This window comes from Topomyia yanbarensis, chromosome 2 (genome assembly GCF_030247195.1).
Source record: "Topomyia yanbarensis strain Yona2022 chromosome 2, ASM3024719v1, whole genome shotgun sequence".
NCBI classification, from domain to species: domain Eukaryota; kingdom Metazoa; phylum Arthropoda; class Insecta; order Diptera; family Culicidae; genus Topomyia; species Topomyia yanbarensis.
This window is the reverse complement of record NC_080671.1, coordinates 305,670,264-305,697,575: the sequence shown is the minus strand read 5'-3', so window position 1 is coordinate 305,697,575 and position 27,312 is coordinate 305,670,264. Positions and strand designations below refer to the sequence as shown.

At 35.9% G+C, this 27,312-nt stretch overlaps 2 protein-coding genes across 3 annotated transcripts; one reads left to right on the top strand and one right to left on the bottom strand.

Annotated features, from left to right (window-relative positions):
* LOC131683481 (MMS19 nucleotide excision repair protein) lies at positions 1-14,485 on the top strand. The gene is made up of 5 exons (XM_058965505.1): positions 1-249; positions 329-1,062; positions 1,124-2,809; positions 13,987-14,154; positions 14,211-14,485. Exons 1-5 carry the CDS (start codon positions 162-164, stop codon positions 14,412-14,414), a joined length of 2,880 nt encoding a protein of 959 aa, XP_058821488.1. The 5' UTR covers positions 1-161; the 3' UTR covers positions 14,415-14,485.
* LOC131683482 (MORN repeat-containing protein 4 homolog) lies at positions 14,474-27,312 on the bottom strand. 2 transcript variants are annotated; one of them, XM_058965508.1, is made up of 5 exons: positions 27,154-27,297; positions 24,310-24,427; positions 23,171-23,523; positions 23,045-23,064; positions 14,474-14,843 (listed from the first exon to the last, which is right to left on the bottom strand). In XM_058965508.1, exons 3-5 carry the CDS (start codon positions 23,354-23,356, stop codon positions 14,576-14,578), a joined length of 474 nt encoding a protein of 157 aa, XP_058821491.1. In that variant the 5' UTR covers positions 23,357-23,523; positions 24,310-24,427; positions 27,154-27,297; the 3' UTR covers positions 14,474-14,575. The 2 variants fall into 2 exon arrangements, with proteins under 2 accessions (XP_058821491.1, XP_058821489.1); XM_058965506.1 differs by lacking the exon at positions 24,310-24,427 and having other exon boundaries at positions 27,154-27,312.

Genomic DNA, 27,312 nt, shown 5'->3' with positions numbered 1-27,312 from the left:
CCACCTTTGAAATCTATCATCTTGGGCGTGTTCCAGCTGGTTGATCTGTTCTTTGTTTATATTTTTGTTATTTAGAATCACGAAAAAATTTCTTGTGCGTAGCTAAGGCGTGCGGGTATTACCGTCTCAATTTTTTAAAGGATTGCCATTGAAGAAACAGCATGAAATTTCCTTGGTCTCATTCGACTCTAGTCGAGATTCTTAAGAGTGATTCCAAACATCACCAAAAATGCGATAAGGTTTGCGAAGGTAAGATGTCCGTTGCAATGTTGTATTGCACGTTTTTAACGTATAGAATCTAATCATCTATTCATCTGATGAATTTCAGATATCACGAGTAAGAAAGTAGATCTTTCCGAGTTTGTTGAAGAGTTGGGTCCTGCTTTGACTCACGAAGAACATCAAATAAGGATGAAGGCAACAATGCTATTATCGAATGTGCTAGCCAAACTACCATCAGATTTCCTCACTACTAAGCAGCTCGATTTTCTAGTCGCATTTTACTGCGACCGTATGAAGGATCATCATTCAATGATTCCCGCAATACTCGATGGAATATCATCACTGGCAGCCATGAAGCATCTTCCGGAAGGAGCTGCATGCAAACTTGTCAGCTCTTTATTTCTGCACATTCCCTGCCAAAGTCAAGCAAAAGATGATCGTGCAAAATATTTCAGCATTATTACCCACTTGGCGGATCACAAAGAGACAGAACTGAAATCCATGGGTGCAGATTTTGTCTACGGTGTGATAGGTACCATCGAAGGCGAGAGAGATCCACGAAATCTGATTTACTTGTTTGAGTATATGCCACAGTTTCTACGGCAGTATCCTCTACTGCATCTGTCGGAAGAAATGTTTGAAGTGTTTGCCTGTTACTTCCCTATTGATTTTCATCCCAATCAAAACGATCCGGAAGGTATTACAAGAGATATGCTGGCCGTAAAATTGGAAAACTGTCTTTGCGGGTCCAGCGAATTCGCTGTGCATTGCATTACTCTACTGCTAGAAAAGCTGGAAAGTGATCTCAGTGTTGCAAAACTTGATTCGTTACGTTTATTGGTATGTTCATTGCGTAAAGATGTATCACGTTAAATTAGTAATGTTCAAATTTTTTCTCTAGATACGATGTGCTAAGGTGTTTAGCATAGCAGACATAAGTGATCATGTTGATGATGTATGGAAGGCTTTGAAATTGGAACTGCTACCCGGGAGTGGAAATAATGAAGTTTTCCAACTGGCATTGGACACTACAAAACAACTTGTAATGGCAACCCAAGTCGATGCTAAGTTAGGGGAGCATCTACTGACAAACATTTTTATGGCGATTATGGGTAGCTTGGCAGATGTTGCTTCAAGAATGTTTGAAAACTGTGTAAAAATAGCACTGATTTGTGCGGATGCGTCAGTTGAAGCGGGACTTTTCGTAGCGGACAAACTCATTCCTATTACGCTGTCGCAGTTGCAGGCAGATGTGCTTAGTGAACAGCAAAAAGGCAGTTTAATAGAAGTTCTTCAGCAAATAATGCTGATTTGTAAATCGAAATCAATCTTCCCACGAATGTCGTCTGACGTTATGACTGCTGTACAGAAACAGTTTATCCAAATTTTGGTCCAGGAAGATGATTCCAGCGAACTTAAAAGAATCGCTCTATCGTGTGTCACGAGCATTCCAGAAGTGATCATTGATGAGAATCGTTTTGTAGTTTATACAACAGTAATCCATGTTCTGTTGTCTTCGGATGATGGGCGTTTAAATGTCGAAGATTGTCTGTACAGGTTTGCTGTTCAATACTCTACTGAAGTAACGAATGTCATTGTTGACAAATTGGTAGCAAAAAAATACGACGTTGTATCATTTTCCACAAAACGAATATTTCATGCATTAGCGCGACTGCTACCGTTAGAATCTATGAGAGAAAAATTGTTGGAGTTTTTTTTGGACTTAATTTTCAAGGGACCGGATAGGGAAACAATAGCAATTTTAGCTTTACAAACTCTGGAGATCACTCTTTCAAAAGAAGATGGCAAAAGGGTGGCTGAAGCTTTGAATGGAACACATAAGTTAATCGCGAAATTGGTTCAGCAAGTACACATCGAAAAATTACCTTACTCATCTGATTATCTTTACGCGATGTCAACCGTAATGAGAGCTGTGATGAAGCAACTTTCTCCAGCGGAACAAAAAACTATTCTAAGCCTTCATCTTACCTCAATGGATTTGACGAAAATTAATGATCTGTACTTAACCTCGGGTATTCTTGGCTATTTAGACGAAACGATTTCGCTTGAGGACCATTTCGAAAGCCTAGTAGAACGTCTTACCAAACTAGCGATGGATAGTGACGATGAAAATATAAAAACTTTGTGTCAGCATCTTCTATGCAGCTTGTTCAACCGTATGGCAGATGATGATTATCATCGCAATGTGCTATTTAAACTGCTCAATTCACTTCGAAAAGAGTTAAAGGATCACAACAAAAAAGTGGTCAGCATTCTCTCTTGGATAAGCAAAGGTCTCCTAGCAAGAGGTCACCCATTGGCCGGTGAAATAGTGGAGGACATTGCTGATTTACTGGATCACCCATCATTGGGACACATGGCCGCATTTGGTTTTGAGATTATATCGGCAGAATTTCCCCAGCTACACTTGCCATTGATCAAAAATTTGTTCAAGCAGAAGCTTTTTGTGTTGGTTATGAAGAAATTGGAGCACAAACTAGAACATAGCGCAGAGAGTCATTTGAGAGCATTGGCGCAAGTGTACGAAATTGCACCACATTCAGTGTTGAAAATGAATATTGAGAAGGTAAGTTACACTTTACTTGTAAATGTTAGAATTAAGGAGTACCTTTTTGTGAGAAAAACATTTTCAAAAGGTTTGTAGCACATTTTTCACAATAATGTTATAGTTTTTTGATAGTATATTTTTTGTTGAAACAAAGGCATAGATTTATAAAAAATATTGATAGTCGGCGGAGCTTTCCTCCTGAATAGAAGTAAGCGAGACCAAGGATCCGAAGCGGCGCTAAGCCGCTGAGAGTACGTAGGGCGAGGTGGCTGCCGACGCGCCTTCGGAAGCGGCGGCCCCTCGCAAACAAACCTGCAATCCACTCGTTTGCTCGGATTACTCAAACATAGGGTTTATGAATTAGTTTAAGCGTTTCAGCGTTAAAAAACGCTTTTTGCGAATTTGTTTAGAACTTTGCGTGAAGCGAATTGATCAAAACATTTTCATTATAGTGTATTATTTCAACAACATGCTGTAATTTTTCTATGCGAAAATATCGACAAACGACTCAGGGATGAAGGGGGGTGGGGTTGTTTCTCTAATCTTCCGGCCATCATATCACATGATTTGGTATTCTTAGTATGTATAACAAACATAAAGATGTGACACAAGGTGCTAAAAACCTACAAAAATTCTGTCAATCCTATTTTTCATTGCATCGTCTGCTCTAACGATATAACCAAGGGCCGTTCATAAATGATGTCGCGCATTGACAGTTGGGCAAAAGCCATGAATTACCGAGAGAAAAACTAAAAATTTAAGACGTACTAGTGGAGCGCGATTAATAAAACCACCAACAATTTTTAACTTTTCTCTGCGAGACATTTTTATGGGTGGACCCCAAACAAAAGCATTTCATAACGAATATCACGTAACATCGATGACAGAGCAGTGGGATCAAGGCCAAGTTCCCCCTGGGTCGTACAAAACTGAGAAGCAACATCAATTTCGTTACACGGTTGCGTTTCGGCTTCGCCTCATCAGAAAGCGACACTAACTTTTTGTCGGAATAGATTAGCGCCGGCTTGACGCAAATCCCTTAAAACTAAAACACACTTTGTGTTTCAATCGAACGACTGATCAAACGTGATGTCCCGTCCGAGCAGAAGTTCTGTTTATGCCGATGAGACACAGTGAAGTCGAAATTTCGCCACAGAGAACAGACATCCATCTCAAGCGTAAAAGTTGAGTAAAGGGCACATCCAAATGTGATTGAGACGTTACCAAAGGTGGTTCTGTCGTCATTTCGTTTAGTGTGTGTTACTGAATTGATATCCAAGTGAATGTTATAATTATGGGACATGCCAGTATGGTGGTCGTAATGGTCTAGCAAATATTGTTCAAATGACAAAACAAAGATTTTAAACTTGTTTGTCCGAAACTGGATGTCTGTTCTCTATGACTTATTTCTAACAATCAAAACCTTAAATTATTTCTGATTATCAAACCAAACAATCATTAATACACACTAGAACAGAAATAATAACAGGAAGATACCATAGTTACAGGGAAATTAGCATTCGTGGATATTACGATTATCAGCCAGGGGACCCAAGAGGAGATCAGGAACAAGACAGAAGCGGAATCAATGCGAAGTTTTAATTGCATCACTGACGATTTAACACGCGTTGCTAGGAGCTTTGTACATTGGACTAGACAAAATAGTGGACTTGACGTTACACATTTCGAGACAAACAGGTGCAAAAATTAGTCCTCCTCCCGAGGATCGGTGTTTACTTCCCGAGCAGAGTTTGACAATAAATTGAAAACTAAACTTGATGTTGTCGTTTTGGTCGTTTTAGCGGTTAATAGATCAAAATGGAGAGCAGCAAAATTGTCGTATGACATCAAACAGAAAACTAATTCTGCTATCTGTGAGAGTGTATATTTAAAGCTCATTGGGATGTTGATTTTTTGATAATAAAATATGTTAAAATTCACTTTGATGTTTCGCCAAAGAAATATAAACATAGAAAATTCTTCTTAGAAACAAGGATAACACAATGAGATCAAAATTTGATGTCACATTTAAAAATTCTAAAACTGATAGCAAAATAAGACTTCAATTTGATGCTTTTATCAAAATATGAATTCTACTTATTTTAATTTTGAAGTTCGACTTTGCTCGGGTTGGCAGACAGTTGCTAATTCGTCCGATTTTGCAAATTTTGTCTCGCGGGACGGACCGAGAAGCCCAGTCCTATCAGCCAGCTAAAGAAAATTTCGACAAAGCTTTTTATAGAAAGTCTGTAAAACGTTTTCAATCCACCTAACAGTGTGATGAGACATTTCTTATAACTCTTCACTCTTTTTTTGATAACACATACTATATAGGACAGTTGCAGGACTCAGAGAAACGCTTAAATCAGTATAGGACATCAGTGCTAGAAATCTCAAAGGTTAAACCAAATGAATGGAAAAATGGAAAAGGCCCACCAATTAGACGTACAAACGAATTATTACTAATGCTCTGTTAATTGCATATATAAGTTCTTTAATCAATGCATTGTGTAGGGAGAACTGTATGCGTGCATAGTTCAAACTTTACTTCGATATTGACTTTTTCTGAAAGTAACTTCTCAGTAGTATGATTTGAATTATTATTGATAATCATAATGCCAAAGAACACACAAAATCTCTAAAATCTCGTCAGGGAAAACATTATCATTACTGGAACATTTTTTCGCAAAACTTCGATAAACTTCCGTTATCCGCGTTAGTGCACTGAGTGCACGCTGTTCAGAAATCGGCTAAGTGCACCAGCGGTTCTCATTCAGAGCCATTTTGCGCGATTTTGGCGAGTTAAATCTGTGAAGAATACTAAAAACAAATTTCTATTCTATAATTTTCAGTTCAGCAATTCAAGGGACCGTACTCATCGCAAGCCATAAAAATAAGATCAGTTGCAGATCAGAATCCCATTTCCACAATTTTTCAAAAGTCATCATGATGTTTAAAACAACAGGTTATGTCCTGATCAGATAATTAGAAACATTATTAAATCAGTCAGTATCAATAAGGGAGGGGGGGTTGGTATTAAACCCCAAAGTCCTCTTGGCTACGCCGTTGCTTGGAATTATTTATATCGCTTTTCATTTTCCGAGATATGTTTCCGATCGATCCGATGTTTATAAGTTAGACAATTTGCAGTCAGAAGGTTCGCGCAAATGAACGTTTTAGCACCGATAAGTGATCAAGTTCCATCTAGATAATTTGGAATTGTTCGGCGGTTATTTCTAGCGATTGTAGATAGAAAAAGGAAATATGAAATTCGTTTTATCGAAATGATATTTGGCTAATTTAAATGCTTTACTACTAAATTGAACAATAAATAGGCGACAAAGGGTAATACACAAAGTACAAGCAATAACTTTTAAAGTATTCAAAATAGATATTTAATGTCTTCAGTAAAGTTATTCGCAAAAGTGAGAGCTACAAATTTGCTGAAGACATCATTTCAATACAATCACAAAATATCTCACTCGTAGGTGGATTAATCAGCAAAAAATAATACCAAAAGAAAGGGCATATTGCATCCATAAAATTCTCCGAAGATATTATTGCCCTAAAATAAGCCGTTTTGGCTTTAAAAATAGATTGCCTGTTTTTGGTCTTATTTGTGGCTATGGGAAATGATAAAAATCTTTCGTCCATATTAAATGATGAATATCTCTTTTGATAATAGTCCGATTTCAACAATCTATAGCTCATTCGAAAGGTATTTGTATAGGCTGTCCAAATATATATATATATATATATATATATATATATATATATATATATATATATATATATATATATATATATATATATATATATATATATATATATATATATATATATATATATATATATATATATATATATATATATATATATATATATATATATATATATATATATATATATATATATATATATATATATATATATATATATATATATATATATATATATTTTTAAATTATCTGCCGAAATTGACGACACAGATAATATATATATATATATATATATATATATATATATATATATATATATATATATATATATATATATATATATATATATATATATATATATATATATATATATATATATATATATATATATATATATATATATATATATATATATATATATATATATATATATATATTATCTGTGTCGTCAATTTCGGCAGATAATTTAAAAAAACTGCAGAAACACCATTTTTACTCTTTCAAACATTGGAAACTAAACATCAGAATCAAAAACAAATTAATAGCGTTCTGTCTGGGTGATAGGCCTTTCATTTAAAATTGGTTTGGATATGATCCGATCAGCCATTGCTGAGAAACACGAATGAGAGTTTATCCGTTACATACCCACACACAGAGACACACACAGAGACATTGTCCCAAATCGTCGAGCTGAGTCGATTGGTGTATAAGGCTCGGCCCTCCGGGCCTCGGAAAAAATCTTGAAAGTTTGAGCGAATTCTATACATTTCTTTTATAAGAAATGTTAAAACATGATTTGCGGTATTACCTGCTATTCAAAAACTACTTAACCGATTTCTTTCAAACTTTGCATACACATTCTATGTTGAAAATACCTAACCCATACGTTGAGTTTTATAAATTGTATATGTAATCATAAAAAGGCGGAATTTTGCGTGAAAAATAGAAATTTTTAAGTAAAATGAGTAAAAAACCCCTTAATTGAAAATTGATTTATCTCGAAAACTCAACATTAGGCATTTTTTACATAGAATGTGTATGCAAAGTTTGAAAGAAATCGGTTAAGTAGTTTTTGAATAGGTAACACCGCAAATCATGTTTTTCCAGAGACGTTCTAGAAAAAGCTTCGCCACCGAGTCGTTTGTCGATATTTTTGCATAGAAAAATTACAGCATGTTATTGAAATGATACACTATAATGTATAAAAGTTTTGATCATTTCACTTCACGCAGCTTAAAAAAAGGATGTCGGACAGCACGGGATTTGAAGCGATGTGGCGTATCCTTATTAGGCGTCAATATTATTTTTTTCCATTAACATAAATTCATGAAGAATAATAAACTAATTAGTTTTGGTTTGCGACGAGTTTGATTTTAAATATATACTACTAGCTAATAACCGTGGCGAGTTGATGCGATTTTCAAGGAAATAGGAGTAAAACACAATTTGTTCCGAAGTGCCATCTGGCGGGCAGATTATCCCCAACCAATAGCACACAAACACGCTCCATAACAAATGTTTGCTACGCTTAAATTTTCACAGCAATCGGTTAAGCCGTTTGGGAGTCCATAAATAACATACATACAAATATTGACTTTTATACAGTGATGGACAGAGAATTAACACGTATACATATATTTCCATTTCAACGCGTGTGGAGCGGGTTATAGTTACTTCACTGTATGTGTGCAATCTACCTATCCCTCTTGTAGTTGAATTAGTGAGTTCTGCTATTTTCTGGTTGGAGGGCTACCATTCTGAGGAAACATGTGTTTTGTGGTTGAAAAAGTGTGGACACAGAATTAGCACACTTGAAGTTTTTTGTGTCTATTTTCCGAGTAAACTAAAAATACAAAACAAACCTTGTATATTCACAAAAAGTAAGCTTTTAAATACTATATTTCTGAACATTATCCGAATAATATCTTTTAAAGCGCGTCATGCACCGAGCCCAAAAAAATAATTTTTCACGTGAAAATTAACGAAAATAGCGTAAAATAAATCGGACGTTCCAGGAAACGGTTGTATAATGCAATAAAACATTTTGAGCGACATATTACAACCAATACTTTGAAATATAATTCCTCTCCACGATAAGCCACCATTCATAAATTACGCGCTTTTAGGGGGGGAGGGGGTACAACAAGTTGTGACATGTTGTGACATAGGGGAGAGGGGGAGTTAGCTAGATCGTTACGTAACATGTTTTCACCGGAGAAATTTTTTTTCTGGAAATTGTTACGTAATAGGGGAGGGGGGATGGAGAAATTTGTGACAATTTGTTACATGGGGGGATGGGGGAGTCAATTTTGGGCAATTTTTGCGTTACGTAATTTATGAATGGTCCCTAAACGATATTTACTGAAGATCATCGTATCACCATGGAACCAAAAAAAAACATTACTTTCGTCGACTGAAATCAAAAACATCGTTTTTGCGAGATCATTGCATGTCAGTGAGTAGCAAAACCATACGAATATGACGTCTGAAGAGCATTTGATCTCCCTTATTGCACACCATAAACCACTTATTACATTGTGTTTCAATCGAACGGCTTATTGCTTTGTGTTTCAATCGAACGGTTGGTCAAACGTGATGTCACGTCCGAGCAAAAGCTCAGTTTATGCCGATAAGACACAGTGAAGCCAAAACTTGTCCTGGTTTAGCAGGCCTATGCGAAAGCACTATGCTATATTTCACCCTAAGGAGATAAATTGGGTAAACAATTTTTTGGTAAAAAGTGTGTTTTAGTTTTAGGGATTTGCGTCAAGCCGGCACTAATCTATTCCGCCAAAAGGTTAGTGTCGGTTTCTGATGAGGCGAAGTAGAAACGCACCCATGTAATAAGTAAGAATTTGTGCCCTTCAAGTGCAAAGACTGGTTTTACCAAAAAATTTCGTTCTGGTGAGAAATTTTGGTGTTTGCCCAATTTTTCTCCTTAGGGTGAAATATAGCATAAACCACTTATTTCTAAAAACAATTCGACACCTAGAATAAACTTTGCTAAGTTGGACGGAAATATGTCTGCAACTTTATGGAGAAATGTTTTTTGAGGCGATGAGTCGAAATTGTAATCGATTTGGGACGGACAGTAAATGTTACGTTTAATTTGCAGCAGAGGTATCATAATCCTCGATATAGGTACCTTAAAATCAGTACAGTAAGATTCCGTTTTTGGCACGTTCCGATTTTGACAACAAATGGTCGGTGTTAAGTCAGACCGGACTAAGTCGCAAAACATCAAAAAATGAGATAACGATAACACCGGATAAAGAATTTCTTCTGCTACATTCGACTTTTGCCAGATTTGAAATACGTAACCATAAAAAAAATTATTGCAAAAAATAATTTCCAATTACAACGTAGAGGATGCTGCGATTCAAACTTTAAACACGTTTTTCTCGAAATCAATATTTTGTCACTTAGTCCGGTCTGACTTAACACCGACCAAATGGGTTCCGTTTTTGGCAACATTCTTGTTGTACATAATAAGTCTTTTTAAAATGTGCAATAGATATTTCTTTTGTATCAATTGATATCACATTTGACATTATTTCCAAACATGGGAGTCATATTAACCCTCAAAGGCGCAAAACATTTTTTTTATTTTATGAAAATTGTCTCATAGTTTCAATACACTGCCCATAATCGCAAGTCAGTCCCATTTAGATAGGAAATCGCATAGAACATGGAACTGACTTGCGATTATGGGTAGTACATTACTATGATAATTTTGAGATGTTTTTCGTAATGTTGTTTTGAAACAGCGTTATGCATTTAAGAGTTAACTGTACTTTACGCTATACGTGTTGTATTTAATTATTACAATAGGTATAGAAAAATATTAGTTATATATGATATAATCGGTAACAGTGTAACTAGTGTCTGACGGAATCAATTTTTATAATAAGACCCAGAGTCTGTGCACTTTAAGAGACAAGTACAGAGAAATGCGTTACACTGCATAATAAGACCAGTTCTGGAGAAAATTTTCAATAGAATCTTAGTAACATTGCGAGCCTTATGTCTTTGGCAAATTTATTGTGGGACTTTCGATTGATGTGCACCGGTGTAGTGGAGTGCACTGATTTTACACTTTCTAGCTGAAGTGTCAATGGAACATACCCAGTTTTCTGCACTTCTGCTACAAAGTGCAAAAATAGTGCAGAACCAGTGCACTCCACTACACCGGTGTTAGTCAATCGAAAATCATATTAGTTTTTTTGCGATTTTTTTTTTAAATGAATGAAATTGGGATAGTCCTTTTGGGTAGGGTGTTTAAAGTATCGACTGTTTAGATGTATGAAGTTTACCTGCGCAATGCCCTACAATATGTATAATAACACAAACAAAATGAAGCAAGTTTTCTGAATAACCAATGCTATCTATAATGGTTAATTTGATATGATTTTTAAGGTTTGAGGCAGGGTAGCTCTTGAAAACACGGGTTGCTTATATTTTCTTTTGATGTGTTAATTTTTCGCTAATGCATTGTTCTAGAGATTTTTGGATCTTTCATTGGAGCTCATTTTTACCGTAGCACTGATGTTTCAACCCTTTTTGTTTGGACATATGCAAGTGATTTTTACAACAAAAATGGTTTTCTTCAATCCTAAATATCTTCAAGAATTACAATTCGATTTTCAATCTATCAATTCCATTTGAAAGATCAACGATTGGTTAGTTATGGATAATTAACAATTTCATTCCTTTTTTGTAGAAGAGCTGTTTTTTAACAAAATTGTTCATTAATTTTCAAAAAGAAGAGATAACAGCCCCGGGAGTGAAATCAACACTACCATGTAGTGAATTGTTTGAGTTTTTACGTCCAATGGCCCGAAGAAAAGCGATTTGAATTAAACGATACTTCACAGCTCCGTATAGAGGGGCATTGCACTCGATAAGAGAATTTTACTGGACGATTGAATTTGATAAAAAACATGAATAAAATTGAATTTGCTTATTTTTTATTTCATCTCATTCCATTTCACAAACATTTGAAACGTACGTAACGTAACGTCGTAAAATCAAAATTCAATCTTTAAAAATAAGGTTCCATTTTTGGCACGGTGTCGGTTTTGGCAACTGAAAAAATAAAATTGTTGCGGTTGTACAGTGTGCCCCACATTTACACGTTCACCCTAATTTTTCAGGATAACCTTTTTCCTATTCAATCAACTGCACCAAATTTTCAGGGTTTGATTTAAAGCTTCATTAACGATGTTCCTCGAAATTTGGAAAATCTGGTACGTTTTGTTCGTTTGTTATGGCAATGTAAATGAAAAAAAGGGGTATCCCATATTTATACGTTCACTTTACTTTTTTTGTTACCTTTTTTCTACTCAAAAAAACTCCACCAGCTAAAGCTTAATCAACGATGTTTCTAGATGTTGGGAAACTCTGGTACGTCTTGTTCGTTTGTTATGACAATGTAAATGAAAAATGTGTCCTACATTTATCCGTTCACCCTATTTTCTCTGAATAACTTTTTTTCATCAAACATACTGTATCAAATTTTCTGAGTTTATTTTAAAACCTAATCAACGATGTTTCTTAAAATTTGGAAACCTTGGTGCGTTTCATTAGTTTGTTATGGCACTTTAAGTGAAAAAAGTTATTCCTGCATTTATACGGTCGCTAAGAAAAAATATAGTTTTTCCTAAAAAAGTTTTATTCAAGAAATTACCCAGTAAACATTAACACTACATGTAGAAGTCTATCGAATTCTCATCATTTCGAATACAGGTTTCATACGCCTCGGCATTTAATCTTTAAGCTTTTCTATATTTCTTGCTCTGAGCTTGTCCTAGGATGATTTGATTGCTTTCTTGAACTTTGCAACTGACGAATACTGCTTCGCGTTGACATTCAAACACCGCTTCCTCCGGACCCGATTGAAAATGATTCGACTTGATCCGATGTAAAATAAGCATTTTACAGTCAAAACCATTTACTACTCACACCTACGCCCGCGATCTAGTAAACATGATAACACCCCGGTGATAAAGTGAACGTACTAGCACTTATAAGCTAACAAACGCGGTCTCAAACGTAAACCTACAGACGTCCGTGTTCACACGATAATGAATCGGTCACGTCCGGAAGTATCTACCATCGGTCTTAGCAACCCATGTCCATGCATTCATATCCACTAGACAACACGTTCCATAGCGGGAACACTAGTGATATGGGGTAACTCACTTTCTTCTAGCATCTGAACCGCACACTGAAGTACAAGTATTAGATTCACGGTCCACACGACCATTCAAGAACACACGCGAATATGCGAATGACCAAACAGTTATAAAATCGAAATTATACACGCTAGTACACGCCATCGAACACGATAACATACAAACGCTCGAGTCTCTCGCCATAATATAGGCCAACATGCAATCGTGATCATCTATGCACAACTGCGTCCAAGATTTCAGTAAAACCAAAAACGCCCCGATGATTTAATGAACGCTACTGCGCTTATAATCTGGTCAACGCGGTCTCAAGCGCAAACAAATAAACGCTCATGCCCACGCGATCTATAAGTCTATGCTCGCACATCTGAACCATACATTCAATATCACAATCAGAATCACGATCCGCTGTAATTGGCCTTAGTAGTGTTTTAGTGGCTGACATTTCCCGTCTCGTCTGCAATTGGGATTATCACAGGAAGCTACTTACTGCTGCTCTTGGTAGACAAAGCGCGCCTCGAAGCGCTGCAAAGTTCGATCTATTGCTCGGATCTCCGAAACTTTGGCAATTTTCTAAAGTAGAGCTGTACTTTCAGACAAAACGAAACACCCTTTTTTCTATTTCTTTGAAAAGAATAAAAGTATCCCTTTACTGCTGAATTATACGTAGCCCACGATTTTTTCAGCATATTCCTTCCGATGCTTTGAAATATTTTGAAAACAACGTAAAAAAATGTGTTCATTCTCGTCGACCTATCTGAAAAATGTTTAAAATAAACAGATTTTTCAGATTTTTGCGTTGGTGGCAGGGAAATGTGCTTTACTATAGTTATAGGTTGTACCCTTTACACGCAAATGTGGTTTTTACACAAATAGTTTTTTCGTTTTTTGTAACTAGCAGCTATCTGGCGCTAGTCTAGTTCTGTCACTAAGTTAGTGTCTGATTCTGATGAGAGGAACTCGAAATGCATCTCCATAACTAATTTAGTTATAGGTTTTGTACCATTTACGCGCAAATGTGGCTTTAAACAATTTTCTGCTTAGGGGAGAAAAATAGTTTACCTAAATTTTTCTCCACTGAGGAAAAATTTAGCATAGTTTTAAAAGCAGTTTTTTGGTAGTTCGTTAAGTTTTTCTGCAATTCCTAAACATTATTTAGGCCCATGTCATTTATAACAAGGTTAATATTTTTATTTATACTCTACGAGGGTGCCATTCTTCAAGATTACGTGGGAATTCATATCGAATTCTAAACATGAAAATCATTATCGCTTTTTCTTTTCAGGTTGGTCCAATTTTGATGAAATGTATGTTACTAACGAACGACAAGGCATTGAAATCAACTTTGAAAATAGTTTTACATTTTCTAAAAGATGAAGATGTCTTTTTCCGCGATCATCTCCAAACATTGGTGCCTCAATTGTTGAAGCTTTCAACTTATGAACAATCGATGGTGACTTTTGTCAAGTTATATTTGCGTATGTTACTTATGTTCTCTTTCTTTTCTAGCACGTACGTATTGACGCACTGGAGTGTTTGCTGTTTACCACGAAATATCCACCATTTTTGCTACTTCCGTATAAGCAGGAAGTGGTATTGGGATTGCAGACCTCGTTGGATGATCATAAACGTTTAGTTAGAACCGCTGCAGTTGCTGCTCGACTACAGTGGTTTTTAGTTGGTACCGATGGTGCTAGCACAGCCAATGAATAGTTTTTATCAAAACTAACTGATACTTAGGATTTCATTTGTTTTAGAGATAATATAACAACTTTGTTTCCAAATTTTATTTGATCACTCAAAGACAACTAAAAATAATTAAAGCATTCATTATTTAATTGCACACGGTCGGTGTGTTATGGCTTTTGGACGAATCAGTTTCCTTGATCACACTGGGCCCTCGCCATCAGAGCCACTTTCTGGGCCCGCTGAATTACTTCCGGGCAGCGCTTTTTGCGCACTAATCGGCAATCTTGGAAGAAACCTTCATTTCGAGGAAATCCGTGACTCTGATCACTAAATGTGACCAATCCGAGGCCCCAAATACGCCCACCTCGGAATTCACCTTCGTATTTCATGCCATCTGATCGCCAGAATATTCCATGCCCGTGAAACCATCCTTGCATGAATTCTCCTTCATATCTGCAGTTAAGTAAGATAAATCAATATTAAAACGCACCACAATATAGTAAAAACATTGTATAACAATTGAAATTTATACTAATTTTTGCAGTCTTTTTTGTCTTACATGGTAGCAAAATCAGAATATTCCCTGTGCTGTTTTATATATGAATGATCGTATAAGGTAATTTTGGGAGAGACTCCGTGTCGGGTGAGATGCCGCACTTTCTATATCTCGCATAGAGAGTCACTATACGGTAATATGATATTGTGAGTTTGTCTTTCGAAGAATTACAACACTGGAATGATTTTGTGGGTTCAATTACATAGCGGAGAACCGAAAATTTTCAGCAGGGTTGATGTACCAATAGTCGTACACTCAAAACTTTTGTTAAAAAATCGATGATTAGATCTATGGGCGATGTTAATACGTTAAACCAGCGATTCTCAACCTGGGGTTCGCGGACCCCTAGGGGGCTGTGAAGTCGTTGCTGGGGGTCCGCGAAGAAGAAAATCTTTTCCGGACGGATATTGAAACTTCAAGTTTATTTATCGTATCAGACTGAAAATAATATATTGACTGCAAATAAATCGATGTTAAGCCGTGGGGGTCCGCAACCGCCCAGGGTAAATTCGAAGGGGTCCGCGACCGCCCCGGATAATTTCGAAGAAGTCTGCGATGACCCAAGGTGATTTCGAAGGGGTCCGCGGAGCAAACAAGGTTGAGAACCGCTGCGTTAAACGAAAGCTTTCAATCTCTGTTCCATTGAAAAAATATAAAGATTGTTTATTAACCAATTTATGTCACGGTGTTCCTAAAACCGTTATTAACAAAAAAATGACCATAAATTTGTCATACGGCATTCGAAAGATACAGTATCCAAGCATCTTCTCAGTGAATTTCAAAATGATCCATCGAGGGATTCGAGAGAAATTGCAATTTGAAATTTTATGACACGTTTCGTAAGGCTACCAGCAAACACCCACGGGTTTGGTCCTATCTCTACAAACAAAAATTTTTTTGCCTACTTATTTAGTACATGTCATTCGAAAGATATAGCAATCAAGTATATTCCCTGCAAGTTTGAAAATATTTTTTATTGACGGAATCGAAATTTATAACGGTTTGGGTGTGGTATGCGGTCATAGATGGGTTTTATACCAGACTTCAAGCGTGAATCCATGTTTGTCCATTGACTATTTAGATCGTTTATACGTGCCGCGGTTTTTAAAGGAAAACCTGACCATTTAATTACATAAATATAATGTACAAAAGGTGTTATTTATATGGTGCACTGAAAAAATATGAAAATAGGGTTGTCTACCAAACGTTAAATATAACGTGTAAATTAAAAAAAAATGAATAAAAGTTGGAATGTTTACTTCAATAGGCCATATCTCAATGGTTTGTTGACCGATTCTAATTATTTTTTTCATTATTGAACAGGTAAACGTTTCATTGTTAATTTACATTAAGAAGAATATAAAACAGAGTCATCTACATCAATAAATAGGCGATATAGTTGATCTCAACTATATGTATTATCATTATTTAGTAAATATTTTTGTTTTAAAAATAGCTGCTTATCCATTTTAATATAGTAGTTGATTGCAATTGCTGTATAAACATCTGAATGTCAAATTCTCATGATAAGTTCAATTCGACAATAAAACTGACAATAGTTAGAGATATGAGCAGATGAACTTGTACTAATAACATCCCCTTTGACCAGTTTTAACATCTGTCAACCCAACCAGCCATTGTATAAAATTTCCAACAAAAACCGTACCGTAACATAAATTGATCTGAATCATATTTTTTAAATTTATGGTTTTATTTTTCCATCATTTGTAGTTTGCGTTCGTTGCATTCAACTAATGTATAGGTCATCATTTTGAATACAAAGATATTCACTAAATAGTGATAATACATATAATTGAGGATAATTCGGTTGTCTATTGTTTGAAGTAAGCAACTCTATTTTATATTCTTCTTAATGAAAATTAACGATGAAACGTCTACTTGTTTAATAATGAAAAAATAATTAGAATCGGCCAACAAACCATTGAAATATGGCCTTTTGAAGTAAACATTCCGACTTTTATCCATTTTTTTTAATTTACACGTTATATTTAACGTTTGGTAGACAACCCTATTTTCATATTTTTTTCAGTGTACCAAATAAATAACACCTTTTGTGCATTATATTTATGTAATTAAATGGTCAGGTTTTCCTTTAAAAACCGCGGCACGTATAAACGATCTAAATAGTCAATGGACAAACATGGATTCACGCTTGAAGTCTGGTATAAAACCCATCTATGACCGCATACCACATCCAAACCGTTATAAATTTCGATTCCGTCAATGAAGTATTTTCAAACTTGCAGGGGATATACTTGATTACTATATCTTTCGAATGCCATGTACTAAATAAGTAGACAAAAAAAAATTTTGTTTGTAGAGATAGGACCAAACCCGTGGGTGTTTGCTGGTAGCCTTATGAAACGTGTCATAAAACTTCAAATTGCAATTTCTCTCGAATCCCTCGATGGATCATTTTGAAATTCACTGAGAAGATGCCTGGATACTGTATCTTTTGAATGCCGTATGACAAATTTATGGTTATTTTTTTTGTTAATAACGGTTTTAGGAACACCGTGATGTATTTAAAACCGCTTATACCATTATAGGAACACATGTACCAATAGTGGTGCGATCGCTAATTTCGGTTCCTATTGTCGCAAATCCCATTTATTACTTATGAAACTTGTAACTATAGTCAAAAAGTCAAGTCAATTGAGCTAACACCTACCTAAATCCATGAACCAAGTTATTTGTATGAATATATTTAGATACATGTAAACATCTTTTTTTCTGTAAATCACTACCAGCTAGTGGGAGATAGGATGGTTAACACACACATGGGTTGGTTCATTTCGGACCATTTGCCGCATATACGATCTGACACGCGATCGCGAAAAACCGTTTGAGAGGAAAGCGTGCGCAGTCGTTCGAGCTTTCAGGAAAACAAGTTTTCGGAAATCGGTTGGCAGATTTCGACGATATAGCTCATAACCTATTTTTAGGTAAGTTGGGCCAGCTCTTACTTTTTATTGTATATTTACTACAAAGTTTTATATATCAAAGAGAACTTTTCATTTCACAATTTGAATTTAGTGAAAATCAAATAGGAATAACTTAGGCCAAAAAGGAATTCATTTCTATCGCAATAAATCGATACAAAATGGGTGGTCCGAATTGAGAAAGGGTTGGGGTAATTCGGACCGTTCATGAACTTTTGAGCAGAACCATTTATACACGATACGGTAAAAAATCGGAAAAAGTCGCCTTAGAAAAAAATGTGAGCGATTGATCAAGCTTTCAGAAAAAATATTTATTTGTGAATCGGTTGACACGTTCCAGCTCTATTGCTCATACACCCTTACTAGGAATTGGCCCAATTCCCCCTATCCTTGCTTTATGAGAAAGGCAAAAATGTATGTGTGGTCGCACTCTTAAACCTGTAACTCCGGAATCGGAAGTCGGATCAATTAAATTTCAATAGAAACTTATGGGAGCGTTACACCGTTCATTTTAAACTATGTTTGAGCTATTTGGTTCAGTCATCACTGAGAAAAGTGAGTGAGATTAGAAAATACATTCACACACACATACTTACACACACATACACACGCATACAGACATTTGCTGATCTCGACGAACCGGGTCGAATGGTATGACACACGGCCCTCTTGGCTTGACAAGTTTAGAGTGAAGGCATATCCTTTTTCTATATGAGAAAGGCAAAAACCTCCTTAATTGAAAAATTATCTCAAAAACTCAACTTTTTGAAGTAGAATACTTCTAACGTTTCAATATGTGGTCCCGTTTCAAAAATTTCAGTTGAGAAATTTTCCCAGGTTTGAATTGCGAATATCTTCCGTACTACTGATCGAAATCGCAATATTTTTGCACTATCTGATCGGAAATTCGTGCACCTATTTCGTATTAAATTTCGGAATTAGTGCGACTACTATAAATAAACCAAAATAGGGATTTTTAGAAAATCCTTCGAAAACAGCGATGAAAATGCGCAATTTGCAAGCACATCTCACGCAGAGCCGTCAAAAAGGAGCATGTAAGCGTTTCATTACATACGGGAATGTTATATATACAGGTCACGCGAGCTTGTTTTGTATCAGTGGGTGCTCGCTTACCACACGAGTAACATGCTCGTCCGGACGGTACAATGAGCGGTATCATGTTTGCGTTCCCTACCAAGCGTCATCGCAAGGTTCTTCGTGATAAAATCCAGGGAATCACCAAATTCGGCGTCTGGTTCGTCGTGGTGGTGTAAAATGCATCTCCGATTTAATCTACGAATGCTGATGGTGTGCAGGAAAATGTCATCCGAGATGCCGTGACCTACACTGAACATGCCAAGCGCAAAACCGCAATGAATGTCGTCTATACTCTGAAGCGGCAGGGACGCACTTTGTATGGATTTGGAAGTTGAAAAGGTAGAACTCACTTGTATCATTATAAAAAAGGCCCTTTTCAAGGCCACCAAAATCATTTCAAAGAATAAGTTTGCATTTTCTGTTTCATGGACTGTTTCTCCCTGGAGAACAATTTGGGTTAAACCCTAAATGATGATTTATTTCAGTACGCAAATTGCAAATATGGTCAGAAACAAACTGGAGTGAAGTGTAAAACATTTTTACTAGGCGCATTCAAAAAAGGTTTCAATTCTCAAACATTTTACCAAGGTGCCATTTACATTACTCTCTTTACCCTGAGTGTTCGATAATCTCCGTATTGGAAACACACCGCCCTGAGCAATTGTCACTTCGGAGAGCAGTTTATTCAATTCGTTGTTACGAATCACCAGCTGCTGAAGACGTGGGATAATTCGTCTTTTTGTTGTCACGGGCAGCATTTCCTTCCAATTTAAACACTTTAGCAGCAAAGTATTCCGTTCAACACAATTTGCTTGTGTATCCACCAACGAAGGGGAGGAGCTGCGAAGAATACATATTGAGGACAACACAAAAAAGGACGAGCTTACGTTGTGCTGTAATCAGGTATAAAAACTCAGCACACGGTTGCTCACGCTCAGTTCGTTTGCAGCATCGTAACTGAAACTGTACATATACATCTACAAGGTGCTGAAAGAGGTCCATCCAGATACCAGTCTCGTCGAGCATCATAAACAGATTTATTAGACATTTTCGAACGCATTGCAAACGAGGTCTCCCGCCCGACTCATTACAATATGCGCTTGACAATAACCTCCCGCGAAATTCAAGCCGCCGTCCGTTTGCTGCTGTCAGAAGAGTTGGCCAAGCCGTCTCAGATGACACCAAAGCTGTTACCAAAAACACCAGCTCCAAGTAAATTCCGAACATTGCCCAAACAAAAGGCCCTTTTCAGGGCCATCAATTTATCGACAAACAATCGAATTGAAATTTTGTTATTACAAGCATCCGAAAGTGGCTTGTCAAGAGCGTTGGATGGTAAGTGAGCCACTTCGTCGCTGTTGTGCTATCTTATGACAAGCGCCATTTAGCACATTTCGAGAAAAACGATTTTTAAAGTTTGAGATTGAATATCTTTAAACTTATTAATGGTATAAACAATCCAAAGAAGACAATTGATGCTTCTATCTATTCTGCTTTTATCTCTCAAATATTACGAAGATCGGTTGACTATATTGCGAGTTTTTACTATGAATGTAAACAAAAGTCGCACTCACACGTGTCATAGGCGTGTATTGATGACAAAATTTGTATGACGTGTCATAATCGTGCAAGGAAAATTTTCCATAGAAAAAAATCAATTTTTAACTTTTATTCATATTTTTGCGTTCATATGGTCTATAAGCAATCGGTGAAATAAATTTTTTAAGGAAATGAATCAGAGAATGTAGAAAAAAAATGTTATTTTTGATTACAGTGTTGCCAAATATGCTTTATTTCCAGTTTAAAAGTAGAACTGTGTTTTTCTCACAACTCGTGTAATTTTCTTTTGAAAATGTTTATGCCATTGTGTTCCTCAGACATTTGCACATATAAAAACATCTAAAACTTCAACATAACTTGAGCAAATCTTTAGATACAGTGATTTGAAGCATAAAACTCACAATTTCTCATCATGTTTCTCGCTATATCTAAGTCACCAAGTAGAATTTCAAAATTCTGAAAACGCCACTTTGTAGAGATTTTTCAAACAAGGAATGTGGAATATCTAACTCAGTTTACCCCAAAATGGCGTTTGTCATAAGATAGCACAACAGCGACGACTTGTGAACAATATCGTCGCTTTCAAGTAGAATGGCACAAAATAAAAAAGTTATTTGTGTGATTTGTAGACAGGTTAGTGTAATGATTCAATTTACAAAAATCGAACGTTTTCTAACGTTTCGAAATAGGTGCTCCGTTTCAAAATTTTCGGCCAGAATGTGGCCTGTTTTTCTAAAAGTGAAAATCTGCTGTTGTACTGAATGAAAACCTTCGATTTTTGCGCTGATTGGAAATAGTTTTGACTAGTTGTGTAGAATGTACAATTAGTGAAAATCACAGATTTTGTGAAAGCAGTGGTTGGTCCGTACAATTCGAGCCAGAGTAGTTTTCGTTGGAAGGTCCATCTTTGACAATAGAAATAGACTATTTTATTTTGAATTCAACTACAACTTCCTTGCAAGCATCACAGCTAAAAAACTTTTGGGAAAAACGCGCAAACCTAAATTTTCCACTATAATAAAAACTAGTGCCCCCGCCGCACAGCATCATCAAGATTGATAGTAATTCAAGCCGGGTGGAAAGGGGGAGGGAGGTTGTAAGGCAATGGAAAATTTCATTTATATCTTACTTTACAATTGGCTGGTCCTGAAAAGAACTTGTTGGTTTGTGGTTTATTTTGGGTCACAATTTAGGCCCGCTCGATTTCTGATAGCTGTGAATTATTCGCAGGGCGACAGTTTCTGTTCGGTAGCGATGAGGCTTCTTAACGCCAACCGTGACTGGGGCACTTTTACACGGCCTTCGTTGCCAACTGCTTGCGGGTAGCCTTTCCTCCGGTGGACTTACGAGCGGTTTGTTTGGTACAGGCCATGTAGCGAAAAATGCTGATCTGCTACTTCTCTGATGCTGGTAGTAGGACGACGGTCAAACGCTCGTTTTCGTGCCTTCATTTATAAAAGTTCAACAATATTTTCAAAGAATGTTGCAAATTGTCAACTTGATAATTCCAAAAATACTCCAAATAAACTATGAATGTGCAAAAGACGACAAAATTGCATAGAAATTGCTTATTCTAGAGCAGAATTTACCGGTCTAAAGTGTATTCTACTTCACTCCGGTTATGTCTCTGACATTACCCACCCATCTTTTTTTACGTAGAATGTGAATGCAAAGTTTGAAATAAATCCGTTAAGTAGTTTTTGAATGGCAGTTAACACCGCAAGTCGTGTGTTTTCCAGAGACGTTCTACAAAAAGCTTCATCACCGAGTCGCTTGCCGATATTTTTGCATGGAAAAATTACAGAATGTTATTGAAATACTGCAGTATAATATACAGAGGTTTCCATCAATTCGCTTCACCCAAATTTTTAAAAAAATCGCAAAAAAGTGCGCTGGAACCATTTCTTAAGGTGAAGAAATGACTACAATATTTAAAATTTTCAACTTTAAATCACGATCATAGTCTACACTATGTAGAAAAGCCGTCCGAATACAGAAGTATTTAAATCTTTTGTTTCATTTAAAAATTACAGGTTGAATTTTGCAAGGAGATTGAGTTTTGTTTCATGTAAAAATTTCAGTTTGAATTTTGCAAGGAGATTGAGTTGCCCGCGGCGAGTTGCTGCGCGAGATTGTTTATAAACCCGCCAGTTTATTTTTATTTTGGCAATCAAAAAATATTTTATTGTTGAGTAAATATATGTTTAAAAACACGCAAAAGATATTGTGTTTCTCTTGTTGTTTTCGTGCTCAAAAAAATCCAAAAAAACGCCTTTTTTGAGACACTGATGAGGAGCTCCCCTTGAGATAAATGTTAACGTAAAATTATCCAAGTATTATTTCGAATGAAGTTTTTTACATATAATCTGCCTGCTGTTTCTACAATCTCATTTATGTTTCATTGCTTTTTGTAAGGCAAAATAAAGATTATTATTATTTGACATTTTTTTTAATTTATCGCATGCAAAATTACTTACTTGGCGCCATCTGGAAAGCACTGAAAATAAATATTATTTAACATTATGAAAGGGTATTTACAGAAAAATGGTTTCATACAAAACTAGCTGGTATTAAAAAAATTAAACTTCGCAGATTATCCTTACCATCACTCCCAACCCAGAACACACCCCGTTGCTAAAAGCTCCATCGTAGCGGGTGCCATCCGAGAACATCATCGATCCCATGCCATGCTTTTGACCACGCTGATTCCAGTCCCCAATGTAGCGTGTCCCGTCATCATATCTATAGCCACCACATTTCACTACACCACTCTGAATTCCTTCCATCATCGTTGACTAGTTAAATGTTCTATGCTAGTTAAATGTTTCCGATAGTCTCCCATGCGATTTAAATAACGTTCTCAGTTGAATAGCACTACGCTTTGCCTATGTGTTGATTTATCCACACTATTGATTTGGGAACAGAAAATATTTAACTTTGCAGTTTTATAGGGTTTCTAGAAAAGAGAAAAAGTATTAATTAGATTAAATGGGTCCATTATGCTGCGTCGATTGTTTAATTAGATTAGTTATTCATTGATCAGTAACATAGAATAGCAACATTTAAAGTGGTTACATACTAGACTGGTTAAATTTTTGACTTTTAGCTCCACCAGGCTCTACTGATTCCTTTCATGGCCATTAGTAATTGTGTAAAATTTAAGTAAAATTTTGGTAACGATCGGTTGTGTCTACGGACCCTCCAAAAATTTCAAAGTTTATATGGAAATTAGTATGGAAAATCGGTTAAAATTGAAAATAAATTCTTAAAAAATCACCTCATCAATCAATTCATGAGAACACTATATATTTCTAAAGGTATTCTTCTACTGAACACATTCGTGGAACATTGTAAGTTTGTGAAAATTCGTTGAAAAAAGTTACTAACTAAAGAAGCAGCATGGCTTCAAAACAAGTGGATTTTATTATTAATCATAGCAACCCTGTTTGAATAGCTCCATCGTAATACAAGTGTAAACTAGGTTTTCCTCCCACCGCTCCCGTATGGCAGATTTGGATTTTTGCAGGGTCCGTAGACACAACCGATCGGTACCAAAATTTGCACAATTACTAAGGGCCATAAAAGGAATCAGTAGAGCCTGGTGGAGCTAAAAGTCAAAAATTGAACCAGTCCATTACATACCCTTCTGCGAGAAAAATTTGTAGAAAGTATGAATTTAGGTAAAGAACATACAGGTACTAATTTGATTACATAAAAGGTATAGTATTTTGATAGTACCTACATTGTTCAGCGAAAAAAGCAAGCATTAGCTGAAAAATATATTGATAATTGGCGGCGTTGTGGCTTTTTCTCCGATTTTTTTTATTTACGGTGACCACGATAGAAGTTCAGCAGATCAACTAAAATCCCAAAACATAAAAAATTACATAAGTATGAGAATATTTCTCATACCTTAATGATTAGTTGAATAAATTATATTTTCTTCCTGAACACGGGAAAGGTTTTTTCCAAAAAGAAAAACGATGTTTTACGCTCTAAGAATTAAAAAATATCTTTGAAACATAAATTTTATGCATAAAAAAGAATGGTTAAAGTACGAAAAAAGGAAATACCATCACTTAAAAAATGAAGAAAATCGGTTGACTAGTTTTTAGACAATCGCTATCACGGAAAAGCCAATTTTGAAAAAAAAAAAACATTTCGAGATAATCGAATTTAAAATTTCAAGTTACCACTGCTCTTAGTAGACGAAGCGCTATAACTTTCGATCTGTTACCTGGATCTCTATGAAAATTTGGGAAAAGGAATTGTACTTGCAAATATTCTTTTTTTAATTTTTTTTTTGAAAATTAGGCTAACCCCTTAAACGGAATACTTTCTTATATGTACTTTGGGGCCATCCATATACCACGTGAACAATTTAGGAGTACCAAGCCACGAGAAAGTCCACGCTTGTCCATAGGGACAGGGGGTGGGGATATATGAAATGTCCACGTGGATTTTTTTATTACATTATTATAACAATTTAATTAGAAAGTCAAGGTTGTATAGATAATAATCTTTCATAACGTAGCACTAGTAAGCATTTTAAGTTGTGCACTTTTAACTTGTTTAATTTAGACTGTCTAACGTTCTACAAATTTCGTGTCTTCGGCAAACGATATTCAATTAGCTAGAGATAACTGGGTAGGGAAAGTTATGAAAATTCGAGCCATAGTACTCAAGTGAAAGCAAGGATGTGAAGTATACAGATCGGAAAACTAGAAGTGGCAGGGTCATTAGAACAGGATTATTATCTTACGGGCTTAACTTTTGTCTTCTGCTGATGAGGGTCGAGCTTAGGCAGCATAACTACGAATCACGAATTGTTCGTTAAATCATGACCATTAGGATTTGTTTGGACTATTTAAGTACTTTGATTTTGAACTGTATTTTGTGGAGAGTGTATATATGTGAAATCATACATTTTGGAGCACGAATTATTTAGTGAAGCACGCGTCTTTAGCGAATAAGAATAGAAAAACAATATGTTAGTGTACATGTAGCATAATTAATTATGACATCGAATGGTCAATTAAGTCTGACTATGTCACTACATGATGCTTGTGTGTTTGTAAAAATAATCTTAAAGCTATTTTTTTCACAGAAAATTCAGTGAACCAAACATTGAATTAATATTACGTGAATTTGTCGGAATAACTTGACAGTGTAGTGAAAAAGAGCTGATATCAATTTTTCTCAAGTTGATTATAAATGGATAAATCTGAATTGTTTTTTCCGTGGAGTATTTATATTTTATTTTCCTCAAAATATACTACATCAGCATTGATCACTACCTTACGCACCTATGGCATACGATTGATGTACTTTTAAAGAGTTTCCTCGTTTATATTCCTCGGAATAATTCTGCGGAAAATGTTTATGGGTAAGTGGTCGATTTTTATTTACTTTTCTATCCAATTTGTTTCAACGAAGCTCGATTTCGGAGTAGCATCGAGTGATTATTTCACATGTGCACTGGCGCCTCGTGCTTATAGAGTTTTGAATTAAACAAATCATCATGCACAAGGAATTTGTTTTTATAAATTTATCCGAAGCATCATTCTGTTAGGTGCTAAGGATCCTTCGATTGAAAAAATTGAAATTGAAAGACCCATATACATTAGCGCCATGTGGAAACAACATACCCAACTAAAACGACTATCGTTCATACGATCATTTCCTTTGGAACAACTTTGTAGAAGACACGAACTATCTAGGCTGTTAGGGAAACGAGATAAAAAATTTAAAAGGCACAACTTTACATGCATGCTAGTGCCACATAGTAACAGAGTTCTGATCCAAACCGGTCACCTGCCGAAATCCCTTGACCTTTATAATAACTTTACTGAAGAGAGTAACTCTGCAGATAAGCAAAATCTCGAGATACAGCATCCTGAATTTACCCTTTTAAGGTGATGCTAAACTTTTCGAGGTGTTGAAATAATCAGTAAGGGTATTGTAATACTTGTTGAATCGATTCCAAACATTTGACAGGTAGTGTATGAACTATATCCATAGTAAAACCTTCGTTTTCATGCAAAAAAACTTAAAAAAGGGGAAGTTAGTTCAGTTCTACCAATAACACGAAATTTTGAAATTTCATGAACGCGGTTTTTATTCTCTGCGATTTTTTTAATTTACGTCGTTTCATTCACATGGCATATACCTCCGCGTAAAAAGAATCTGAGTGTAGTACCATTACGCTAGAATGCGTGTGTAAGGAAGTCATATCCAGGAAAAACTACACCACACTGGGAACTCGTTCTTGTCCTTCTCGTAAGTGTCAAAATACTTTTCCAACAGGCATTTAAAAGTATATTAAACGCTTTGTAGATTGCTGCAGATTGTGTTTGTAGCTTCCGCCAATGGTTTATTTGCTTAATTAACGTGCCTAGTAAACTAGTTTTGTTTTTTCATCTAATCGATTCCACTCTCACTTTTATTGCAATTAAGCCGGTAATTCAAGTTTATGCAATGTTACACTACACAATTTCACGCAGTTTTCGATCGCAACGTACAGTATGACTTAATCTATTTAGTTGGGGAAATGAAGAAATGCACATGATAATTGGCTAATGCTTACAGAGACGGGATACGCGTACTGCTCGCAGACCCGCTAACGACCACGACGCACGGTACTGTGCACGTTGCACGACGTCTCAATCGAGAGTGACGCGTACTGTCCGAGGCTCAAGTAAAATTGTGTGTATTTTCTTTTCTGCATTACATACCCAGACCGGAC

What these genes read in the sequence shown, in the direction of transcription:
- LOC131683482 (XM_058965506.1), bottom strand. Translation starts at nt 23,356, where the DNA reads ATGATGGAAGGAATTCAGAGTGGTGTAGTGAAATGTGGTGGCTATAGA. An exon ending in GTTCTGGGTTGGGAGTGATG is followed by an intron (nt 23,065 to 23,170) that starts GTAAGGATAATC and finishes ATTTATTTTCAG; the next exon opens with TGCTTTCCAGATGGCGCCAA. An exon ending in TGCTTTCCAGATGGCGCCAA is followed by an intron (nt 14,844 to 23,044) that starts GTAAGTAATTTT and finishes ACTTAACTGCAG; the next exon opens with ATATGAAGGAGAATTCATGC.
- LOC131683481 (XM_058965505.1), top strand. Translation starts at nt 162, where the DNA reads ATGAAATTTCCTTGGTCTCATTCGACTCTAGTCGAGATTCTTAAGAGT. An exon ending in TTGATTCGTTACGTTTATTG is followed by an intron (nt 1,063 to 1,123) that starts GTATGTTCATTG and finishes TTTTTTCTCTAG; the next exon opens with ATACGATGTGCTAAGGTGTT. An exon ending in TGAAAATGAATATTGAGAAG is followed by an intron (nt 2,810 to 13,986) that starts GTAAGTTACACT and finishes TTTTCTTTTCAG; the next exon opens with GTTGGTCCAATTTTGATGAA.